This window comes from Vulpes lagopus, chromosome 3, assembly GCF_018345385.1.
Source record: "Vulpes lagopus strain Blue_001 chromosome 3, ASM1834538v1, whole genome shotgun sequence".
Taxonomy (NCBI): Eukaryota; Metazoa; Chordata; class Mammalia; order Carnivora; family Canidae; genus Vulpes; species Vulpes lagopus.
Window position 1 is genome coordinate 96,976,275 of NC_054826.1, and position 22,996 is coordinate 96,999,270.

Consider the following 22,996-nt stretch of genomic DNA (forward strand, 5'->3'; position numbering starts at 1 on the left):
CAGCACTAGAACATGATGATCCAGGGAGAGCCAGGCCCTGGTCCTTGCAACTCGCACCTCCCTGCTCGCCGCTGTCCTGCCCCAAGGGGCTTTAGGTGCCCCTGTGGACACCTAGCCCTGCCCGTGCTCAGTCCTCACCCTCCAAAAGTGGCAGCCCCCTGGTTTAAGAACGCAGACGTCAGGGGCACCTGGGTGTCGAGTCCCACATCGGGCTCCCCACAGGGAACCTGCTTCTCCCTCTGCCTATGTCTCTGCCTCTCTCTCATGAACGAATGAATGAAATCTTAGGGAAAAAAAAAGAATACAGATGTCAGTGGGGAAGTGGCCTGCCCTCGAGACATCCAGAGGGAGAGGCCTACATGGAGCCTGCGCTGACGGCCATGGGGGCAGCACACTTCAGGGTCCTGGGCAAAGCGGATCATCTCCCTTCCAGTCTCATCTCCTCCATGGGGCTGGGAGAATGAGAAGGGGTGGATGGCTCAGCTTGTCAGATGGGGTTCAGTCCTGTGGTGGCCCCAGGGGGTGAGGATTCCCCCAATAGAAGTGGGGTGCTCAGGTCAAGGAGTGGGGGCTCCAGTGAGCCAAAGGGGCGGCCTGGAGAAAAAATGGGGGCTCAGTCTTCCAGGGGAAAGCACTCCCGCTGCTGCCTGGCCAGCCTCCCGCCCCTGGGTGTATGCTCTGTGCACGGGGGTCACCGATGAGCTCGGCCCCTCCGAGCCTTCCCCGATGCCATTCTCCTGCCGCAGCACCCTTTCCTGTCTAGCCAATTCCCGCTGACCCCTGAAGCCCTTCTGAACCTCAAGGCTCCTCCCCTGGCCCCTGGTGGGTTAGCTGTCCCCTCCGTTGTGTTGCTGTGTTGACATGTCCCGTGCCGTGTGTGTGGCACCACCCAGGACGTGCCTGTCCCCATATCCAGCCACGTGGTCACTACATGTGAACTTCGGGGGCCGGCCTCCCTCAGCACCTGCGTCACAGGACACCAGACCCCCAGTGGGGAGAGCACCTTTATTGTCAGAGCATTATAGACTTCCCGCCCGCCTCTGACCACCACACCTCGGGCCCCAGGCCAGTCCTGCCTCTCACGGGGCACCGGGGCCTGGACGGCAGGGGGAGGTCACCAAGGCCTGGCAGGACCAGGCCACCCACTCCGGGGAGCACCATGGACACTGGGGACAGACGGCTCCTGCCCTGAGGGGAGACATGAGCCAGGGTAGCACCAAAATCTCTGAGTTTGCTGTGGAGACCAGGTCCTGGCCCAGCAAGAGAGGAGCACCAGGGCTGGCCCGGCTCACAGGGGACCTGTGGCCTGGGGTTTAAGCTGCTCTGGGGTCCCTGGCCTGGGCCCACAGCATCTCCCCCAGCGGGGCCTGGGACTTGGGCGGCTGTCCTATCTCTAGTTTGTCAAGGGGACATGGGACTTGCTGTACGATGCCAGAAATGGCCAACCCTATAGATTTCCAGAGAGGGCAAGGCTGCAAGGGATGGCCTTCCCAGTAAACCCTCCCTGCTCTTGGCTCAGGGGCAGGCCTGGGTGGGTTCTAAAACTGGGAGGCACTGGTGGGCGATGCCCATTTAGTATGAAGGCCTCTGCACCCCAGTGCTCCTCTCTCACTGTCCCCAAGTCCGTGGGACTGTCACGGGTTTATTCAGGGTCTCCCAGGCCTCTGAGAGCAGCTGCAGACCACACACTGCCAGATCCTGGAGCAGACCCTGAGCCCTGGGGAAGGGGTCGAGGAAGGAGGCCCAGGACCCTGCCTTTCTTCCCTGTGGACCGGTCCAGCCTCCCCATGGCCCTGCGCCCACTCAGCTCCCCTGTGAAGACAGGAAGCTGGCAGGGTCGAGGGTTAAGGAACCAGGGGGCCTCGGCAGGTGATTTAAACTCACCGGGCTCCGTCCCCCCCGTGAAAAGTGGGGATAACAAGCCTACCTCCTAAGGGTTAAATGAGACAATGCAGGGAAAGCTCCTTGGACAGGCCTGGACTCAGTAAATGATGAGTATTAGGATTATTCTCAAGCCCCACCCAGCCCACCCAGATCCCGTCTCCTGCAGAAAGTGAGGGTGGGGAGGGCAGGGACCAGGAAGGGACCCCGCCAAGGGTGCTAGGGCCCTCTGGACTCTGCCTCTGGACTTGCCATCTGTCTCCAAGTCCCCCCTGGGAGCCAGTGTCCCACACAATCGTCGGTGCCTGGAGCCCAGTCCCGCTTGGGGTGTCTTCAGGAGCCAGCACGCCAACACAGGCCTCAGGGTTGGGTCTCTGGCAGAGCCGGGGCTTGTCCTGGAGAGCTGGCCTCCTACTGCCCGCCGCCGGCCCGGCCAGCGCTCCTCTGCCCAGAGTCGGGGCCAAGCAGGGCCGCGAGGGGGCCGTCGGGTGCGGAGCCACCACGCTTCATCTTCAGGTTGGCTCTCAGGGCAGCGTCTTGGCCAGAGCCCCCCTCGGGGGAGGCCAAGGGATCTGGAAGGACAGGAGGCGGGTGGGCTCATGGAGGGCCTTGAGAGCCTCAAAGGCCCCTTTGCTTCTGGTGCCCAGCCCGCGGGGGAGACCACAGGCCCAGCGAGGACAGGGCAAGGCAGCAGCGGGCTACCTTGTCACACGGGCACCCACTCACTCATGCTTTCTCCCACTCACCCTGCAACAAATGCTGACCAGGGGTGGGCTCCAGGCCTTGCAGGGCTGCCAGTCACCACCCTGCCACCAGGGCCTCCCAGCATGCCAGAGAGAGACATGCAAAGCTCACGCCATAAGAGAACAGAAGGCTCTTCAGAACACTGTGGGGCAGGAGGGCGCCTTCACAGAGGAAGAGACCCTAGAGAAGGTCCTACCTGAAGTGGGAGTGGTGGTCAGCCAGCAGAGGGATTGGCCTGTGCAAAGGCACAGAGGTGGGGCGGGGAGAGGTTACAGGATGACTAGGTAGTGGCTTCGTGTAACTGGGCACCAGGCCGTGCTGGGGAGGGGCTTGGGACTTGATGTGCCCATCAGTCATGGGCAGTAGGGAGCCACTGAGGGTCCTTGAGCAGGGGAGGCGCAGGGCAGGGTCTGACTGGGATTTGGGGAAGACCATCTGACAGCCAAATGGAGGTGTCATCGAGGCAGGCAAAGCAGAGGCAACGGCAGTTGCCAAGAGGGTGGCAGGGAGTAGGGAGGCAGGGGCAGAAGCGATCCCTAACTCTACGGACAGCTGTGGGTCCAGCTGGCCTCAGGCTCTGGTCACAGCTCACCATGGATCCCAATCATGTGCTCCAGGATGAGGACTCTCTCTGCCAGGATCTTCAGGGCCTCCCGCAGCTGCTGCACCCCCTCACCCTGGCGGGGAGGAAGCAGCCAGGGTCAGGGCTGGCCGCAGGGATGGCGCCAGGGCCAGCCTGGAAGCGGCCAGCCCAGGCTTCACACCCAGACCTGTCCCCCTCATGCCTCGGTTTTTCCTGCTTCCGTGGCTGCCTGGCTGCTTCCCCCATGTGCCCTTCTTTCCAGAAGATATCCTGCCAAGGGCAGAGCACCTAGCATGGGTGGGAGAGTGTGGCTAACCTCCTTGCTAGCTCTGCACCAACCCCCCTCTGCTGCCTCCACTTCGAGAGTTGCTGAGAGTGGCCACTCCAGCAAGAAAAAGAGAAGGAATAGCCACTGCTTCTAGAGCATCAGCGAGAGTGCACGATGATGACAGGTCCACGTTGCTGGGGAGCCGGTCTACACCTGGGCAGACCCTATGCACCAAGACACATGAATGAGCTGGTTTATTGAGAAGACAGGTGACCAGGCCACTCTGAAAAGGAATGTGATGGTGGGGATGCCGGGGTGGCTCAGTGGCTCAGTGGTTGAGTGTCTGCCTTCCGCCCGGGGTGTGATCCTGGAGTCCCAGAATCAAATCCTGCATCAGGTTCCTCTCCAGGGACAGGAAACCCCCTGCATCAGGTTCAGAGCCTGCTTCTCCCTCTGCCTGTGTCTCTGCCTCTCTCTGTGTGTCCCAAATCAATCAATCAATCAATCAATCAATCAATCTTAAAAAAAAAAAAGTGATGGTGACAGGATCAGGCCCCACTCTGAAGTCAGCCCCAGAATGACTTCAGCCTTCAGCTGGCATAATGTGACAGCTGTGTCACGACGTTCAGATCAATCTAGTTTAAAACAATACAAAAGGATGGGGTGCTTGGGGGGCTCTGTCGGTGGAGCATCTGACTCTTGATCTCAGGTCAGGGTCTAGATCTCAGGGTTGTGAGTTCTAGATCTCAGGGTTGTGAGTTCTAGCCTAGCATGGAGCCAGCTTAAAACAAAACAAAACAAAACAAAACAAAACAAAACAAAACAAAACCAAAAACCGAAAGGAAACCAAAAAGTATCCTATAGGTTAAGGAGAGAGGTCCTCCCTCCAGGGATGCTAAGGCCATCAAAAGCCATACTGTGGGCGTGTCTAGGATGGGGGTGCCCCAGTGAGGAGCAGAAGGTCCAGGTCCCCGGCTAAGTCCCATGCCCCTGAGCCATGGGGATGCACTCTCATGGAATGCATGAGAAGAGCTAATGAAGTTGTAAGTACCGTACGTCTCCATACCCCGCCCCTGCAAGTGACCTATGGATCTATGCCCATGCCTTGGCACCCATATCTTCCTCCCCCCTGCCTCCTGTACCCACCGCAGCTGCTCTGGCTCCAGCCTCTCCTCCTGTCTCCAGTCTCACAAGGGCCTCCAAAAGGGCCCCTGGCCCCCCAGCCTCTGGCCTCCAGCCCAGCCCACCTCCCCAGACACCCCAGGCTGGCTCATTAGAGAACGCTAGATGCCCCCTGTGCCGGCTGCTTCCTGAGCTCTGACACACCCAGGGGATTCTTGCTCTCAGCTTGCAAGGTCTCCCCTGCTGGTCCCATTGCCTTCATCCCCTCTATCCATCACCCCAGTCTTCAGGCGTCCTTCCTCCTCCTAGAAGACAATGGGTCCCCAGGGTCATGCCCGTGCTCCATCTGTGTCCCCTCCCCACCCCATCTAACCCTGGCCGCCCCCTGCTCCCATCCTTACTCCCCCACCGTCTTCTCCACATCCACCAGCCATCTGTCTACCTGCCCACCGATCCTCTAGGCCACCAACTCCATGCCCCAGGGGGTTTCCTGTCCTTGGAGAGGGACTCTGCAGCCTGCAGCCCGAAGCTTCTCCCCGGCAGGGTCCTCCCTGTCCTCTGCCCCCAGGCCAGTCCCCCATCTGCGGCTATGCTGCAATCATTACTTCACCCACTGGCCTCCCCGGGCAGGGACCCATTCACCCAGTGCCCTAGGTGTTGATACAGATGTGCTGGGCACCCGCCCTCCTGCCGGGACGTAGCCGAGGGGGCAGGTGGGAAGCATGGCCCCCAGAACCAGTTACCTCGGCGGCAGCTTTGTCCTCCTCTTGCCCCTTCCCGCCAGGATCACCCTAGGAAAAAAACCATGCAGTCAACAATGTCTTCTCGGGCAGACTGTGGGGGCTGGCAGGGAGTCAGGGCGGGTTGGGGAGGCAGAGCCGAAGGACAGGGGTGCTGGGTCCCAGACTCTGACAGCTGGGCCTGTGGGAACTCCTGTCCTGGGGTGAGCAGAGCAGAGGAGCACTGAAGGCCCCAGGCACCCCTGCGCGCCCAGCATGGGTTGGCTTTAGGGGCTTTACTGTGCTTCTGGGGTGCGGAGGAGCCAGATTTGAAACCCCACAAGCTCAGCTCTGAGCTCTGCCAGGGATCAAGTCCTTGCTTCTCTCTGCTTCCACCTCTAAAACACCGCCAGTAGTACCAGCCTCACTATAACACCCATGTGGAATCCTGTGTGACCTTGAGCAAGTTACTTGACCTCTCTGCACCACAGTGCTCCTGTCTCTAAAATAGGGTACTAATGCTGCCTACTTCACAGGAGTACTCGGATGAAATAAATCAGCATTTATGAGCTTTGACTGGAGCCTGGTGCCAGAAGTTCCGTGACGGGGCTCACCATCGTTACCAGACAGAAGCCAGGAGGAGACATGGCTCTGGAGGTTAATGCTCCTGGGTTGAAATCTTGGCTCCATCTTTGCCTAGCCATGTGACCTTGGGCAAGTTACTTAACCTCTCTGAGCCTTAGCTGCCAGTTCTGAAAAACGGGAACAGTAAAGTCCTGCTTTGCTAGGTCATAACAAAGCTTAAACTCACTATGGATGAAGAGTGCCTCCCCCGTGTCCAGCGTACAGTAGGTGCTCAGCAAAGCTCCATCCCTCCTCCCTGGCTCTACCCCTAACTTCAGACTTGGGCACAAGGAGGTGCCTGCCTCCTTGGCCCTGCAGGCAGGAGTTGAGACTCATACATTCTTGTTTCCAAGGGGAAATTAGAGGCCAGCTGTCTGCGCCTCTACCCCTGGAAGGTTCAGAGGAGGGAAGGGGCTCTGCAGGCCACACAGCAGGCTAACTCAGGGGTCCGGGCTCCCCGGAAGAGACCTGAGGACTCTCGTCCAACCCCCCACCAGGAGGCTACTTCAGTCCCTGCTCACAATGCCAGTGAGGGGCTCCCCAGTTTCCAAGGGCATCCCTTCCCTATGCAGGCTGCCCCTTCTCTGGGCAGGGTAGAATCAGGCCATATTTGGGGTGGCTGTGGAGCTGAGCTCAGACTGGGACAGACCCCCACCCACCCAGGACCCTGGGCCTGCGCCAGAGCCCACCGCCCTGGGAATGGCCCATCAACACAGCCGCACACACTTACAGCTGGTCCCGTCATGCCCCGCTCTCCAGCCAGGCCCTGCAGAAAGTCAGACAACACAGATGAGGCCTTGCCTGCACCCCTAATACCTCTGTCCTCCCCTCAGCCTCCCTGCACCAGGACGGGAGGAGGACGGCATGGTGGAGACGGAAGGGCCCCACCTGGGCCACCCTCCATTGGCTGCTCAGTGAGCCTTGGCAGAGCCCTTGGTATTCTCAGCTGAGAAATGGGCCCTAATGGTTGTCACATAAAGATGGCAAAGCCCGCACTGCCCTTCCCCGCCCCCACCCCTCTGGGAGGGGCCTTCAGAGAACGTGTGACAGCGACGCCAATGGCGATGGTCCCACTCAAGGACTCTCATCCATGTCCAGGTCCAGCCAGAAGGCTCCCCACAGAAGGCTCCCCAGAGCCGAAACCCACCATATCCACAGCCAGAGTCCCCTTTCCCTGTAACAGAAACCCACACTCTGCCCCTCTGGTCAGACCCTGCCCCAGGGCCTTTGCACTTGCTCTTCTGCTACTGGACTGGCCTTTCTTGGTATCTTTGCATGGCTGCTCCTTCTGGTTCCTCAGGTCTCAGGGGAAGTATCACCTCTGCACGTTTGTCACACCCCACTTGCCTGGCCCCTTCACTCCATCACACAGCCTCATTCCCTTCTTTCCTGACGCTTCCTTCCTCCTCACTGCCTGCTTCCCCCATTCTGTCAGCTACTGCAGGGCTCCCGGGGTCCTTGTCCTTGTGCCCAGCACAGTGTCTGATGCCATAAGGCCCCAAGAGATATCTGGTTAACGAAGAACATTTATTAAGGGTCTTCTCGGGGCCTGGTACTTCGCATCTACTAACCCCTTTACTACAAGCCCACCCAAAGCGATCCTTCATCTCACAGGTGGGAAACAGACCCAGGGTTCAATGACTTGCTCAGAGTCACCCAGCTGGAAAGTAGGAGAGCTGGGCTTCAAGCGCAAGTCTGTCCTGCTCAGAGGAGAAAGTAGGGGCCACCTGGTTCCCCATCACTGTCCCTTCTCACTCTTATTTGAGCCCTGGGAAACCCCCCCACCTCCGCTCCATCCTCAGAGGCCTTGACTCTTTGATGAGGGAAGGAGACAGGCAGTGGCTGGGTCACCAGACTGGTCCTACTGTCCACAGTGAAGCCACGGCCTGGCTCTTCCATGGGGAGCACAGGAGGCTGGTGACTATTCCAACATGGTCAATATTTGGGCAAACCTTCGAATGTCTCTCCGTCCCTGTAGTGCGGGGGCCTGGGAAGGCCCTGCCACTGGACCCTGGAAAGGGACTGGAGCCTGGGGAGCCAGAGATGAGCTGGGCACTGCCTTGTGCCCTCAGGCCTCCTAGCCCTGGCCACAGGCCCTCAGCCTCAAAGAAAGACCACAGCAAAGAGGGAAGGGGTCAAGATGCCAGCAGCCCGAGGACCCCACGCCCTCCATGAGGACGCCTGCTCACGCCCTCTTTTTTTTTTTTTTTAATTTTATTTATTTATGATAGTCACAGAGAGAGAGAGAGGCAGAGACACAGGCAGAGGGAGAAGCAGGCTCCATGTACCGGGAGCCCGACGTGGGATTTGATCCCGGGTCTCCAGGATCGCGCCCTGGGCCAAAGGCAGGCGCTAAACTGCTGCGCGGCCCAGGGATCCCCTGCTCACGCCCTCTTAAGGGGCACTGGAGGAACAGCTCTGACGGGGTCTCTTTGTTTTTTGTTTTTGCTTTAAAGATTTTATTTATTTATTTGAGAGAGAGAGAAAGAGAGAGAGAGAGCACAAGCAAGGGGAGCGGGAGAGGGAGAAGCAGGCCCCCTGCTGAGCAGGGAGCTCCATGTGGGGCTTGATCCCAAGATCCTGAGATCATGACTGGAACCAAAGGCAGACGCTTCACTGAGTCACCCAGAGGCCCCTGACTGGGCCCCCTTGAACCTCCTTGGAACCTCATGAGCCTAGGTCCCCACAAGGATATGGTCTGCACAGCCACCCTAATGGTACTCCCCGCAAGGGCCTGAAGACCCTCATAAGAGACCGCCTGGCAGGATAAGGCTATCCCAAAGCACCCACCGCAGTCTTGGCAAGCTTTGGAGGCAGCAGAAGAAAGCCCGAGAGGGGCCCCACCCCTGCTGTGCAGCTCCGGGCAAGTGACTGAACCCCTCTGAGCCTCCCCTTCCCAGCACTGCTGGGGTTACAGGACGGCGTATCTCCGAGAGCAGGGGCACAAGTGGGGGGGCGGCCCGTGTCCCATGGTTCCTGACTTTGCCTGTTGTGGGGGGGGGGCAGCGGCCCAGGCAGCTCCCCCCCCCCCCCTGCCGCCTCCTACAGCTCCTGGGGCTGCTCCCCGCACTCCCGCCCCAGGCCCTGGCATTCTCTCTTGCCCCCCCACAAGCCTCCTCCCTGAGGCCTCCCCGCCGCCGCCTGGGGCGCCCGGCTCTGGAGGGCCTGGACTCTGCGCAGATCAGGCCCGGGGGCCTCCTGCCGCCTCTGCAGCCCCCCAGGCCCTGCCCGCAGCCGGCTCTGCTCCGCGGCCGCCCTGTGCCCCGGGCCCCAGGCCACGGGCCAGGGCTCCTGCCACCCCACGGCCGGTGCACCCGCCCGCCCCTCCAGGCTGCGTCCTCTTGCGTAGAAGAAACACGGGGGATAACAGGCAGCAGATCAGGGTCATGGGACACCAGTTCTTGGATATCTAGAACATCAACTCTCCAAGGCTCCCAGGCCTGGCTGTAACCCTCAGCTTGGGGTGCTGGTGCCCTGGGTGTCTGGAGGACATTCACCAATTGTCTAAAGGGGTGAAGGGGTGTGTGGACTCCCAGAGCCAAGGCCCAGATTCCCACCCCTGGCAGCATGGGGGCCACCCCCTGCCACCCCAGCACAGCCTGATATCAGGGACCTCGGGGCAGTAGGTGGGCAGGCCTGAGGGTGGGGGCGACAGGGAGTTCCAGAAGCAGGACACGCACCCTTTCTGCATCTAGATGGCCCCTCCTTGGTTTGATTTTTTCCCAGGCCCTGGGCTTCTGTAGCACTTTTTTTTCTCCTTTGGGCCCTCCTAACAACCACAAGGGAAACGCTGCATACCCCTCTCAGCAGCCAAGGCAGGCAGTGCCTAGAGAGGCTGCCTCTGCACCCAAGGTCACACAGCTGGAGAGGCAGAGCAAGCCGGGGCTTGGGGCCACCTCACCAGGCCTTGGGGTGCCCTCTCCCACACAGTTGACTCTTGGGGAGGACGGTGACAAGCTGGGGTGGACGTTCTGTGATCTGTCTGTCCTCAGGAGGCACCTGGCCTCTCCTGGTCCCAGCTAGCTCATCTCCCGAGATGGGAATGGTGCCAACACCTCCCTGGCATGGGGAGTGGGCAGCAAAGAGCGGAAGCTGCTGATGACACCAGGGTCACACCCACCTTCCTCAGATCCTTCCCTGGGTCCCGCCTGAGCTGAGCTGCAGACGGGCCAGCTGGGGTGCCCCTTCCTAAGCAAATCATGCTGGGAAGCAGCCTGGCTCTTCTTTCCTGGGAAGACAATGTCCCCTCCCCTGTCAGAAGTGGGGAAGTCCTTACCTGAGATCCAGGTACACCTGGGGGTCCTGGGGGACCATGTGGCCCAGGGGGACCTGTCGGCAGAGTCACAGATGGTCACTGGGGCCAGTCTCCTGCCCACCCTATACCACAACCTGCTCTTCCCTCAGGGCCTCATCTATGAGACCACCCCGCACCTCCACCCCAGCTGGCAAGTCTCCCAGCAAATCTTTCTTAGGTCTGCCCCTCCTGGGGACCCAGGATCTTCCCCTCCAATGCCACCCTTCTTGCTTAGTTACTATATCAGTGTCCTGATCATCCACTCTCCACATGGCCTCCCAGAGCCACTTTTCAGTTAGGTCCCTCCTGGGGCTCCTGAAGTCCTTAGCTCAGCCCCCCGCTACCTCACACCTCGATACTCTTCTGGAAAGCTCCTTTCTTTCTGCATCTTTGCAGATGTTATTTCTTCCTCCTGGAGCTTCTCCATTCCCTCCAAAGCCCAACAAATTCTTTCCTACTGGTCTTTCCTCTAGTCTCAGGCTGAGCATCACCTCCTCCAGGAAGCCTTCTAGCACCTACCCGGACCCCTTCTCTAGGCCAGTCCCTGACAGGGACCTGCCACCACCTGTGGCCAAGGTGGATTTACAGGTCTGTCTCTGTAGGCCAGGGAGCGCTCATAGGGTCAGGCTAGCACCCTTCCTCCAGTCAGAGCAAGTACCGCCTCCCTCAGATACCCCCCCCAGCACCTTCCCTCCCCTCCCTGGGGTATTCACTCAAATGCCACCTTTTAAGAGAAGCCCGGAAACTAGACCCTGGCCCCATGTAGGGAGTGCTCAGTGAATGCATGAAATATGAATGAGGGGAGACAAGGCACCCACACACCTGGTGAGCAGGCCAGGGGCCCACACTCCCCTTCCCTCCCCTCCAGTGAAGGTCCCTGGAGAGTAGAGGTCAGGCCAGGCCCAAGATCCAGTCCCCAGGGGCCCCAGGGCCATCCCCTGCCTCAGTGCCCCTGGTTTCTGCCGAAAGGCCCAGGGTTTCCTGCCTCTCATAGGCACCTGGCCTACCAGCCCCTAGAGCCACCCCTGTGCTGACCGCCTGCCTCCCCCCTCTATGTACCCTGGGCCCACAGGGGGGCAGCCCTGAGCAGAAACATTTGCAGTTCCTGTGTCCAGTCCCACAAGGGAGCTGCCACCCAGAAGCCAGGGAACTCACCTCTGGCTATACATGTGGGTTGGGACAGACCCAATCCCCAGTTCTCTGCCAGGGCCATGGGCCCCTAACTGGCCCCACGAGGGTCTGCGGCCCAGGCCAAGCTCCAAGGGGGTACCCAGTCCCAGCCAGACTGTGTGGCTGCCCTGTGCACTTACCTGGAGGGCCGGGGGGGCCCCGGGGCCCTGGGACGCCGGCCAGCACTGTGTCCACAGCAGCAGAAGCCAGCTGTGAGTCTCTGTCTGTGGGCAGAGTAAAGCTGCCTGTGACTGGTGGGGCAGGGCCAGCAGGGCTGGGGTGCTGGACCTGAGCTCCCCCAGAGCCAGGACGGGCACACCTGACTCCACTGGGCCTCACAGCAGCCCCGCCAATCAGAGGCTATTGCTCCCTTGGTGGCCAAAGCAAACAGCAGGGAAAGCCCAGAGGGCTTCTTGTAATGCACAATCTCCTTCCAGAGCATTCCAGGCCCTTTAGAGACTGGCCCTGCCCTACCCACCTCCCCAGTGCCCCAGGCCAGAAATCTCCTCCCAACACTCACTACCGGTCCTTTCTTGATATACCTAATTGGCTCACTCCTGAGGCATCTCCTCCAGGAAGCCCTCCCTGCCTACCTCTTTGAGCTAGAGGTCCCTGGGCTGCCGCTACAGGGCCCATCACTCAGCCTGGGGTAGGGGTGGGGTGTGTTAACAGCCCAATTCCTAAGATTTGGGTCTCTCTGGGGCAGGTCCAGTGACTTTGTCCTGCCGGGTCCCCAGAGCCAGACCCAGAGAAGCCAGGTCCAGGAAATGCCAGGGATGGGAGTGGCTACCCTGGGCCTTCCCTCTGCACCCAGAAGCCTGGACCACTCTTCCACGGGCGCACAACAGGTGGGCCCCCCTGGGGTGTCCCCACTCTTCCCAAAGCTCACAGCCAGCCCTCCCCTGGGGACCCCAGGGCCGGGGGTAAGGAGAGTCCCATCTGAGGAGGGCTCAGGGTGCTGCAGGTGGCTGGCAGGCAGTGCTGAGGTGTGCCCAGAGTCGGGCCGGCTGGAGCCCTGGGCCAGCTCCTTGTGGCCCGGGAGTGTGCGGCTGAGCCCTGCTCTCTCCCTGAGTCCTGTGCATTCCACTGCCTCCAGAAGGCTCTGCTCTCACCCAGTTGGGTCCCTGCACCCGCCAAGGGCGGCCCAGGGCCTCCGTTCTACTCACAAATGAGTCCCTCCCACCAGAGCAACTCCATCAGGGAGTATTAGCTGCCCCCGCTCTACAGGTAGGAAAACTGAGGCCCAGAGGGGTCAGTGGTAAAGGCTGTGTGCCTGGCGGGACAGAAGCACCAGCAGGAGGGGACTGGGGTTTTTCTGACCAAGATAAAGAGGTCCCCATCCCCCATAGTGCTTGGGATGTCACCCGCTTCTTAAACCTCCCTGCCCCATTTCCTAGGGCACTTAATTGAATGACACTGGTGCCCCCACCCCACTCTCAGGGCCTCTCTGTTCCTGCCATCCCCACAGGCAGGTGGATGTTTCTGGTTCAGAAACTCCAGACTGTGGCCCCTGGGGGCAGAAGGCTGTTTTGCTTACTAATGTAGCCCCAGTGACAAAAACCATGCATGACGCGTAGTAGGTGCTCAACCAACACTTAAGTGGCCTCAGTTCAGGGGATTTGCAAGGAGACGTGCTCCTGCTCCTGTCACCAAGTGGGGAAACTGAGGCCGGCCAGACACCAGAGTAACCTGTAGGGGATCAGGACCCCAGGAGCAGAGGCTGAGCACCGGGGCAGGGATGGGCCAGGCTGAGACCAAGAGCTGGGTTGGGGGCCTAGTATCAGCCCCCTGGGATCCTTCTGTGCCACCTGGCAGAGCCTGGCTCCCAGGCCGCTGCCTGGCTCCCTGCGGGTCTGCTTCCCCAGGGTCGTCCCGTGGGGGGGCACTCACCGCCCTTGTCCGTCGGAGGCTGCAGGGAGTAGAGGACGCCCTGGGGGCTGTTTGGAGGGAAGGCCGGGCTGCCTGCTGGGCCAGGGGGGCCGGGGGGGCCAGGGCGCCCCATCTCTCCAGGAAGCCCGCGGGGCCCTGGCGGCCCCAAGAGCCCTGCAGTGGGAGAAGGAGTCATGTGAGGGCTGGGCCTGGTGGCTGACCCCACAGATGGGAGACAGGTTGGTGGTGGCCTGTGGACCAGGCTCCCCAGAGGCCTGTCCTGGGATGTGAGTGAAATGGCTTTCCCTTCTGGCCTGGGGAACTCGGGTGCAGCTGGGTGGGAGGCAAGGGAGGCAAGGCCTTCCCCCTAGAAGGGCCTTAGCTCTGGTCGGGGCGCTGAGGGTGGCAGCCAGCCCAGGCCGGCCATACACCTGCTTTCCCAGGACCTCCCTGCGGGACCCAGGGGGGATTGGGGAGCTCTCTACAGATGGTGTTTAAACAGCTGAGAACAGCCCCCAGGCCCCGGCCGCCCTACCCCTACGCCTGCACCCCCAGCTCCCAGAGCCTTGTGTTCCTCCTGCAGCCCAGGGTCAGACCAGGCCCTAAAGTCTTTGGGATGGGGTGGCAGTGGGGGTGCTGGTGGGAGGAAGCAAGCCTGGAGCCCCCCACAATGCCTATCATTCACCCCAGCAAGATCAGGGGTTATGAGATGCCTCACCTGGTCAGATAGGAGAGAACCCTCAGCCCCTCCCCCTAGTGGATAAAGTCAGATCTGGGGTGTCCTTACCAGGAGGTCCTGCTGGGCCCTTCTCTCCCGCCTGGCCCCGGTCACCTTTGGAGCCCGGTGGACCTGCAGGCCCTGGCGGTCCCGTCTGCCCCGGGGGCCCTGGGGAGAGAATGAGATGAGCCCTGAGAACACTGTGGGCCGGGCAGCCACAGGAGACCCCGGGCCTGCCCCCCCGGGCCATCTGGTAGGAGCAGAGACCTCATTACAGTTCACCAACTGTTTCTGTACCTACCGACTCCTACAATCTCCAGAGCTACTTGTCCCCACTTCACAGGTGAAGAAACTGAGGCTCAAGAAGGTATGGTCCCCTGCTCAAGGGCCCAGAGCCAGGCTGCAGAGGAGTTGGGACCCTCCGTCAGGAGTCCTGCTGTCTCTGCGCGCTGGGGGTCAGGAACTGCGCTTGTGGCAAAGAGCGCCCCACTGAGGCCTCCTCGGAGACCCCCAGGCAGCCCCGAAGCACCCTGGTGCCCAACTCACCGGCTCTCAGGGATTCCGGGGCTCACCTCGGTGTCACCATTTGTAGGGGTTGTGCCCCCCCTGGTGGCCATTTCTTGGAACTGCACTGTGCCTGGTGAGGAGAAAGTGGCCCAGGAGACCCACCCAGTGCCCCTCCCAGACTCCCTGGCTGGGGGTTTGGGGCCTGGGTCCTCTGAAGGTTAGGAAGTCCCCCTTTTCTCCAGTCCCAGAAGGACTTGGAAGAAGTGGGCAGGGGCAGCTGCCTGGGTGTGAATCCTTGGGAGGTGAACCAAGGGACCCAGATTGAGATGCTCCCCACTCCCTAGAGCTCACCCCTCCTCCCACAGCCTCCAGCCCCATCAGAAGATCACAGTATCTGCTCCTCCCAGGACTGGGCGACAGATGTTCCCACTGCTGGGGGTTGTGCCCTCCCGGCTCTGCTCCCTCTCCCAACTAGACAGGCACACATGGGAAACCAGGCAGAGGACAGAGTGTGAGCTCAGAGCTGAGTCTGGGCAGGGGTGTTAAGAAGCTGTGGGTTCAACAGGGAGAGAGATGACGGAGGGAGAGCATCACCTGCCCAGGGCTCTAGTGGGTCCGAGAATAATCAAGACAAAATGCCCCCAGATCACAGGGTGACCCCTGGGGTCATTTATCTGAGCCTTGGTTTTCTCCTCTGTAACCCCCAAGCATTATAAACTTACTGGAATGATATTAGAAATGATACTTGTACAGCTGAGGGTGATACAGAAAAATATTTATTAACCGGCACAGCACAGATACTGGCATTCAGCAACCCTAACCACTACTGTCCTAACACTGCCACCATCGCCCAGGGCACAGCCCAATGCATAGAAGCTGCAGAGAGAAAATAGTCCTGACTTCAGAATCTGCCAGGAAAGGAGTAGACCGCAAGGTGGCTTCTGTGCCCCCACTCTAGCCAGGGAGTTCAGTGAGGATCCCCCCAGGAGGGGGTGGGAGGCCGTAAGCTCCCAGGAAAGCTGAGTGAGGAGGGGATGGCCAGGCTGGGGGCCTGAGGGCAGGTGCTAAGAGGCAGCGGGGCGGGCCATGAGGACATGCACCCCACGGTGGGGTAAGAGGGTGAGGCCTATAGCAGTTTGGATGGGGTGGGTCTGTGGGGCCAGCAGCGATCTGGCTACAGCCAACTGCTTCCACGAGGGGCTGCAGCCCCAATGGCCAGAGCTTCTATTTTTCTAAGAGAAGCTTCAAATCCTGATTTTTGTGTGAAACCCCCCAGTTTTTGAGCTGTTAGCTCAGTTTTTCAAAATACCATCGGGGGGTGGGGGGCGTTCTATCCAAAGGGCCTGCCTTGTGACCTATGGGTACAGGCCCTGGGAGGCCGTGTGCTGGGAGGCCGTCCCCGGAGAGGCTGGCTGGAGTCCTCCCCTGCAGGCCTCACTCACCTGCTGGGCCCGTGGGCCTTCTCCTTCTGGGCCCCGGGTGGGCGAGGGGGATGGCATCGGGGAGGAAGTCCTCGTTCCAGGGCGGCAGGGTGCTCTGGGGGACTGGTAGGTCATTGCCCGGGCCTGCGGGCTGCTCTGCTGCTTCCAGCAGGAGAACCTGAGCAGGACAAAGCAGAGGGTCAGGACCCCTGGCCAGGCTAGAGACACGCGTGCCCAGGGACACGCGCCCCCTGAGACCTGCAGCTGCCCAGGGCCAGGTGCGGGTGATCATACACACCACTGCTCCCCTTGCGGGAAGGTTCTGCTACCGGTGCCTGCCTCTTGCCACTTCAGGAGAGCCCTCCTGGACTGGAGGGCTCATGCAGGTCACCATCGGGACATCTTCAGGCTCCCCGTACTCTCTAGAGAGCCCATCACCGTGGGGGGAAGATCTGTGGTCACCCCTCTTCCCTGGCTCCTCCCACAGGAGTTACTGAAAACATACCAGTGGGCCCGGCTTGGGGTGTGGTTTTTAGGACGAGCTCTAGGAAACCAAAAGGTGGCCACCTGGCCCAGCGTGGAAAGCTGCCCTGTCCTCTCCCCTTGACAGAGGTGGCAGGGGGGTCAAAGCCTGGGAAGACCCACGGCCTGGGTGGGGACACCGGCTCCCTAATTCAGGTGAACCTGGATCCAGGCCCTAGAGGCACCTTGGAGTCCCTGCAGTCCCCCCACGAGGTCAGCAGGGGGCACTGTGCACCAGGGATCTGAGCAAGGCAGCGGGCAGGTGCTGAGACCCTGGGTAGGCACCCCCAGGCAGAGAGGGAGACCCCACCCTCCCCACCGGCCTGCGGACCAGGCTGGCTTCCTGCTCCGCCCAGCGCGTGCCCCAGTCTTTCCACCCTGAACTGCCCGGGGAGGAAGTCTGGTGTCTCAGGTTCCCTCCAGCTCTTGGGAGCCAGAACCCCGCATCCTGTTAGATTCCCCGACTCGCCTGGGCCGGGCCTGTGCACTTGGCCTTCCCCAGGCCTCTCCGGGTGCCCCTTGGCCTCTCCGCCCCCTGCCCCTCCCTTCACTCCTGAGCCCCAGGGAAGGTCTTGAGACTCCAGGGCCCCCTCCCCACCTCCGGGCAACCTGTTTGACCCTGCGGATTGACGGCCATCCCCTCCTGCGTGTGCCGGCAGCCCGGCCTCAGGAGAGACCACCTGGGGAGCGGGCACAGTCCCCCAGAGCCCCGCGCCCGTTATGTGCCACTTAATGGGGGAGGCGTGGGCCCTGCTGCCACAGGAGCTGGTTTGAATCCTGGCTCTCCCACTAGGAGGCCACCACCAGGTGGCCGCTGTGCATCCTTGTATGAGTGTTGGGACCTCTGGACCTCAGTCTTCCCATCAGCAAAATGGGACTGACCCTATAGATCCATGAGAGAGTGGGGGCATGCAGCACACTGTGCCCTCCGTGCCTCCTGCGATGCTGGCTGGTCACAGGGTCAAAGAGCTGCCTTCACGGCGCCCAGGCCTGGGCTGGGCTGAGGTTTCATGGGTGTGCAGCCAAGGAGCCCTCTGAGCATTCCCTCCCACCAGTCCTGCCCTGTCCCTGCACCTGAGTGACCAACCGTCCCTGAGGATCCTTGGGAACAAAGTGGCACCCTGCACCAGCTCTTAGGATCTCCATCTGTGTTGGATGGGTGGACTCCTCCCCCTGAGGCTCTAGAGACCCCCCTACCAGGCTACTTCTCTGAGCCCCTCCCCCCTCTAGTCCTTACAAGGGCCCCTGAGGCAGCTACATCACAGGTCAGGTGGAAATAGAGGCCCAGAGACTACAAGTGACTTGCCCAAGGTAGCCCAGCAAGTAGGTGTGGGGACCAGGGTCCCATGCGGTACCTGGGCCACTTCCCCACAGCTGGGCCACAGCCTTGGCTCTGGTGGAGCCTCACAGAGGCACACAGAAGGTAAGCAGCTGGCTGCCATCACACAGCAGCTTGGGGGTGGAACTTTATCGTCTGACCCTGGCATCCCCTCAGGGAGGGGAGGGTGATGATCCTGCCCCAGCCACTGAATGTCCACTGGGAAGTTCACCGAGCACGTCCATCCGAGGTTAGGGGCTATGGGGCAGTGAAGGAGTGGGGGGACGGGGCAAGGAGACTTGGCTGTCGATGACACAGAATGGGGGGCTCAGGCCGGTGGGCTCAGTGAGGATGAGGGTACGAACTACCAGGGCCAGGTACCCCGGGCTTGGGGACAGGACAATGGGTGAAGGCAGGAGTGGGTCCCCTGGTTCTGGTCTGGCTCCCAGGACGGTGGGATTGCCATCAGCCAGTCAGGACACGGAAGAGGGCAGGTTTAGGGGTGAAGGTGATCAATACGGGGCACTGGGTTGAACTGCAGTGTCTCAGGGGGGGCCTCCAGATGGACATATTTACCAGGCAGTAGAGGGGTGGGAGCAGCTTTGAGGGCTCAGGGGAGGGGCGTCCACTATGAGCTCCTGGGATTGGGCCCAGGTGTTCCCCTTCCCTGGCAGGGCTCCAGACCCTCCCCCAGGGGACCTGACACCTGCAGCTTTGCCCCTCCCCCTTGGCTCACTTCTTTGTGGGGCACCTCCCATGCAGACTTGAAGGCCCACAGAGCCCATGGACCCAGGCAGAGGAGCCCCAGCCACAGCCAAGTTAGCATCAGCTCTGGCCAGAGTCCAAGCCCTCCTGGCCTGACCATGGCCAACTTCCTGGAGAAACTGATCCCACTCCCGCTGACATGACCTCACCAGGGCGGGCAGCAGCGGGCGTAGGGACTCAACACAAGAAAACTGTACTGCAGCCAGCCTCGGAGGCCAGTGGCCTGATGACATCACTGTGGCCTGGATGACTGGCCGAGAAGCCGCCCTCCTGCACAAGAGACCAGCTAAGTCGAGGCTTCTGTGGCCCTCACACAGAGAAACCCCCTCGGGGTCCCTTCCACCCCATGTGGCCATGTGGTCTGTGAAGTCAGAGTGTAAACCGAGGGGGATGGGAAAGAGGAAATCAGGAAACTTTTGCCTACTGGCCTTCCACCCCGCAATCCCCCTACAGCCATTCTACACTGTCCCAGGAAAAGGTGACAGGAATCCCAGATCAGCTCCCAGGTCTGGGTCCTTTGGGAACTCAGGCACTCACGGGGTAAGTGAAGATGGAGCACACCTTGATGGCTGCCTGGCTCACGAACCCCTTATTGTGTACCTGTGGGTGTGCCCCAGAGGAGGAATCATGATTGGCCCGGTACCTACTTTCCCAGCTCGCCTGCAACGAGGAGGAGGCATATAGCCCAGTGCTGGGTGATCAGACACACGAGCCTGTCAGGCTGCTTTGCCAGAGCCTGTACTTCTTGCCTTTGAACAGGTATGAGGATGTGATGTCTTGAGCTGCAGCATCCACTTTATAACCATGAGGCACTAACCATGAGGACAAAAGCCAACTCACAAAGGAGGTGGAGGCAGAGACTGTGAAGAGCCTGAGTTCTTAAGCCACCCAAACAATCCCAAGACCACCTTCTGGTAGACTTCTTGTTGAGCAAACAACAAATGTCCTTAACGAATAGGCTGGGTGTCTGTTCCTTATAGCTGAACATGTCCCTCCTGATACACCAAAGCAGGCCTTTTGTCTGAAAGGGCAAAAGCCTCGGTTTCCAGGCTTCTGAGCTACTGCTTTCTTTTGCCAGCCCTCTGGTTTCTGACTCCCCATCTGGAGTTTGCCTGCCTGGCTCTCACTGGCCTGACCACAGCCACTGGCCCCGCTCCATGCTGTCTCTGAGCCTGGCAGGCGCGCACCTGGCCTCAGCAGAGGCTGTCTGGGCAGCTAGGCCAGATTCCGTCCCCTTCCCTCTCCAGGCCACTGCCTCTCAGGGCCCTCTGACCTGGGCTGACGAAGCTCCCAGGGGACACTCAGGCATGCTAACAGGTAGGTACATAGCTGGAAGGTGATCCAGAGAAGCAACTGAGACAGGAATCACCCATCTCTGACCTGGAAATCTGGAAGGAGGGTGGTGGCAGCCACCTCTCTGCACACCCCAGACTCAGACTACCTCCCCCCCCACCTCTGCACCGAAGCTCACCCCTGTAGACCCACCCCGACACAGCCCAGTGAGGGGCAGCAAAGTGACTTCTGTTTCCATTCCACGGGGCAGCAGACTGAAGCCCAGAACTGAGCAGGGACCTGGAGAGGCAGAGCCATTCCTGGGCAGGAACCCTACCGCGGGCTCCTCCAACACATCCCACTGCCCCTACCCCCCACCCCCGGGGTCTGCAGAGGGGTTACGACCCTCACCGCAGAGTCAGGGGCAAGCCTCACGCCCAGCCTGCTGTCGGGGTAGAGCAAGGTGTCAGGGTGGGAGGACAGGGAGGAGCTGCACCAGGCAGGAGGGCGGGGGCCAGGTGGGCGGAGGACAGCTAGCACAGTGCCAGTCCTCCCACAGAGCTGCGACTTTTAACACCACGACATGCTGGGCCGGGGCCAGGGCAGGCTGTCACTTGACACTGCCAAACCACTCAGAGCCTCAGGTGTCTGGAAAATGTCCTTCAGGACAGCTGGCTTGGGGACCCCTCCTTTTTTTCAAATCTCAGGTGCCCCAGAATCTTCCACAGCACCCCCCAGCCCTCCCAGGGCTTCCCCAGCCCCAGCTTTCTCATGTGGGAGTGTCTGTTTTCTGAAGGCTTCCACCCCCATGCCCTGCAGAGCCACTGACCCCAAGCAGAGGATGGGGTCCCCCCCGTCCCCAGCCTGTGCCCAGGAGTGTGGGCTGCTGGGCCCCCCCCCACACACCAGCAGATGGGCTTGGGAGGCCATTCATACCCCGGAACTTCTCATGCCATGTGCTCTGCACGGGCATCTCTCACACACCTGTGCCTCCATCGGGAAGATGGGGACCCCAATGTGGCATAGGTGATAATGCAGAGCCTCTCCTCTGTCCAGTGCTGGATCGTTTTCCCAAGCCGGGTCCCACAGCCACATCATCCGAGGCCTCGGCTCCCCTTTACTCCAGCAGGTACGTTGCACAGACAAGGAGGTGGAGGTGGGAGCTCGGGCAAGAGCCACCTAGTTGATGGGTGGCAGTCCCACTTCTTTCTGACTCCAAGTGACAGTCACTGGCAGCCCCCATCCCACTGGGCAGATACCCTCATGGTCAGGCTTTCAAGGCAAGAGGCAGGGCCAAAGGGAATGTCAGGTTGGAGGGGGCTGTGAGTGTGTGTGTGTCTACATGTATATGCATATGTGTGTGTGTCTGTATGTGCACGTACTTATGTCTCTGTGTGTCTATGTTTGTGTGTTTTCCTGTGTGCTCGTGTGTATGTGTCTTATGTGTGTGCCTCTGTGTGTGTCTGTATGTCTGTGTGTGTGCCTGTGTGTGTCTGTGTGTTTGTGTGTGTGTCCATATGTGTCTTACGTGTGTGTCTCTATGTGTGTCTCTGTGTGTGTATGAGTATGTGTCTACTGGGAAGACCTGCCCATCGGGTTTTTCTGAGCAGGGACTTCAACTTCTGGACCTGCTCAGTGGTCTTGCTGGGGTGGGGGGGTGTCTCTCAGGTGACCTCAGTGCTCTGTCCTCTCCCTGGCCCCCCTGCCAGCAGGCCATGCTCACATCTGCCTCCTACACTCAGACGCTCCTCCTGGCCAGGCGACTCCAGTGGTCCCATGCCCCAAGAGGCTCCTCAGATATGAAAGGGTACAGAAACCCCGGGCCCGGGCCTGTCCTTCACCAGGCTCCCTGGGACGTGAAAGGAGAATAGGGCTCGTCCCCAGTCAGGGTCTGGCCCGCGGACCCCACAGCGTTGGCTTCTTCCTGCAGGCACCTGAGACTCTCCACCGGGGCTTTCTCTGGCCACAGGGGCTATTTCAGTAGGCACGTGAGACAACGGACATGATGTGACAAGGGGGCACAGCCCAGAAGCGTCTCCTGCTGACGGATGGTAGAGACTGCCAGCTTCCTCGCCCTGGCAGCTCTGTCCCAAGCATGCTCAGCACTGTCTCTCGGAGGGGTCAGATGGCACAGAGCCCCGGCGCCCAGGAGGGTGACCTGGCTGCTACCACACTTGCACCTCGCATATCCTTCCCTTCTTGGACTTACTACTTTTTTTTTTTTCCCCAAGATTTCATTTATTTATTTGAAAGAGAAAGACAGAGACAGTGAGAGAGAGCATGAGAGAGGAGGAGAAGGAGAAGTAGGCTCTCTGCTAGGAGGGAGCCAGATGTGGGCCTCGATCCCAGGACCCCGGGATCATGACCCTAGTGGAAGGAACCGACTGAGCCACCCAGGCTACTCCAATAAATTACTTGTCCTTTATTCAGTTCTTCTGCTTTTGAGGTGACCCAGGCCGCCACCTGATGTAGACAGGGCGAAAGCTAACAGGTACCCGGCAGCACCTCCTCCATAGGCTTGTTGGTACTCAGCCTTGTGTGCCAGACAGGGAGGAAGAGGAGGAGCCAGGGTTGGGGGCAGCAGCTGTGGGGGTACAGGGGCTCCTCCTCTTTCCACTGAGGGGTCAACCTCTGGGCATCCAGCCCCCAGTCACTGGGACTCACACCCAGACCGGCCTGCTGTCTGAGACCTCCAGATTTCTGGCTCTCCCCACACCCCTTCCCAACCCCAGGAGGTTGGTGCAGCCCAGAGAAGGCTACCCAGAGCCACTGAGACCCCAGTGGCACCCAAGCTCGAGACCAGGCTACTCCAGTCCACTGGGCTCCCTAGGGCTGGGCTCTCTCCCCAGCCATGGCCAGCAGGTACCTGATGCGGGACCCTCACACACACCCGCCAGCTCCCTAGGCCGGGCACCCCAGGCCATCTGACCTTGGCCTCCAGCGTGGTTAGCCGCTCACTCATGTCGCTGAGCCGGGTACAGTTCATGCATTCTGAAAGAGAAGGGTGAGAATGGAGTGAGAGCAGGTGAGGGCAGCAGCCACCAGAGAGTAGCCTCTCCGCAGTCCGGCAGGCCAGGAGCTCCTGGATCAGCTTTCCTGGAAGACCCCGGCCCAGCCTTTAGAGCCTTATCTTCAGTGCCTCTTCCTCCAGGCAGCCTGCCTGACCTCTGAACTGCCTCTTTTCTGAGCACAGCACACT

The 22,996-nt window shown here is 60.4% G+C and overlaps 1 protein-coding gene across 2 annotated transcripts in view; it reads right to left on the reverse strand.

Annotated features, from left to right (window-relative positions):
* Positions 1–990: 990 nt before the first annotated feature.
* COL26A1 (collagen type XXVI alpha 1 chain) overlaps positions 991–22,996 on the reverse strand; it is a 164,230-nt gene continuing 142,224 nt past the window's right edge. For both annotated transcript variants that reach the window (XM_041746900.1, XM_041746899.1), the window contains exons 4-13: positions 22,727–22,788; positions 15,942–16,098; positions 14,062–14,160; positions 13,296–13,448; positions 11,546–11,629; positions 10,218–10,270; positions 6,672–6,707; positions 5,342–5,389; positions 3,218–3,302; positions 991–2,453 (exon numbers count right to left, since the gene is read on the reverse strand). In XM_041746900.1, coding sequence (XP_041602834.1) covers positions 2,293–2,453; positions 3,218–3,302; positions 5,342–5,389; positions 6,672–6,707; positions 10,218–10,270; positions 11,546–11,629; positions 13,296–13,448; positions 14,062–14,160; positions 15,942–16,098; positions 22,727–22,788 — 938 coding nt within the window. In that variant the 3' untranslated portion in view covers positions 991–2,292. The remainder of the gene's footprint in view (positions 2,454–3,217; positions 3,303–5,341; positions 5,390–6,671; positions 6,708–10,217; positions 10,271–11,545; positions 11,630–13,295; positions 13,449–14,061; positions 14,161–15,941; positions 16,099–22,726; positions 22,789–22,996) is intronic.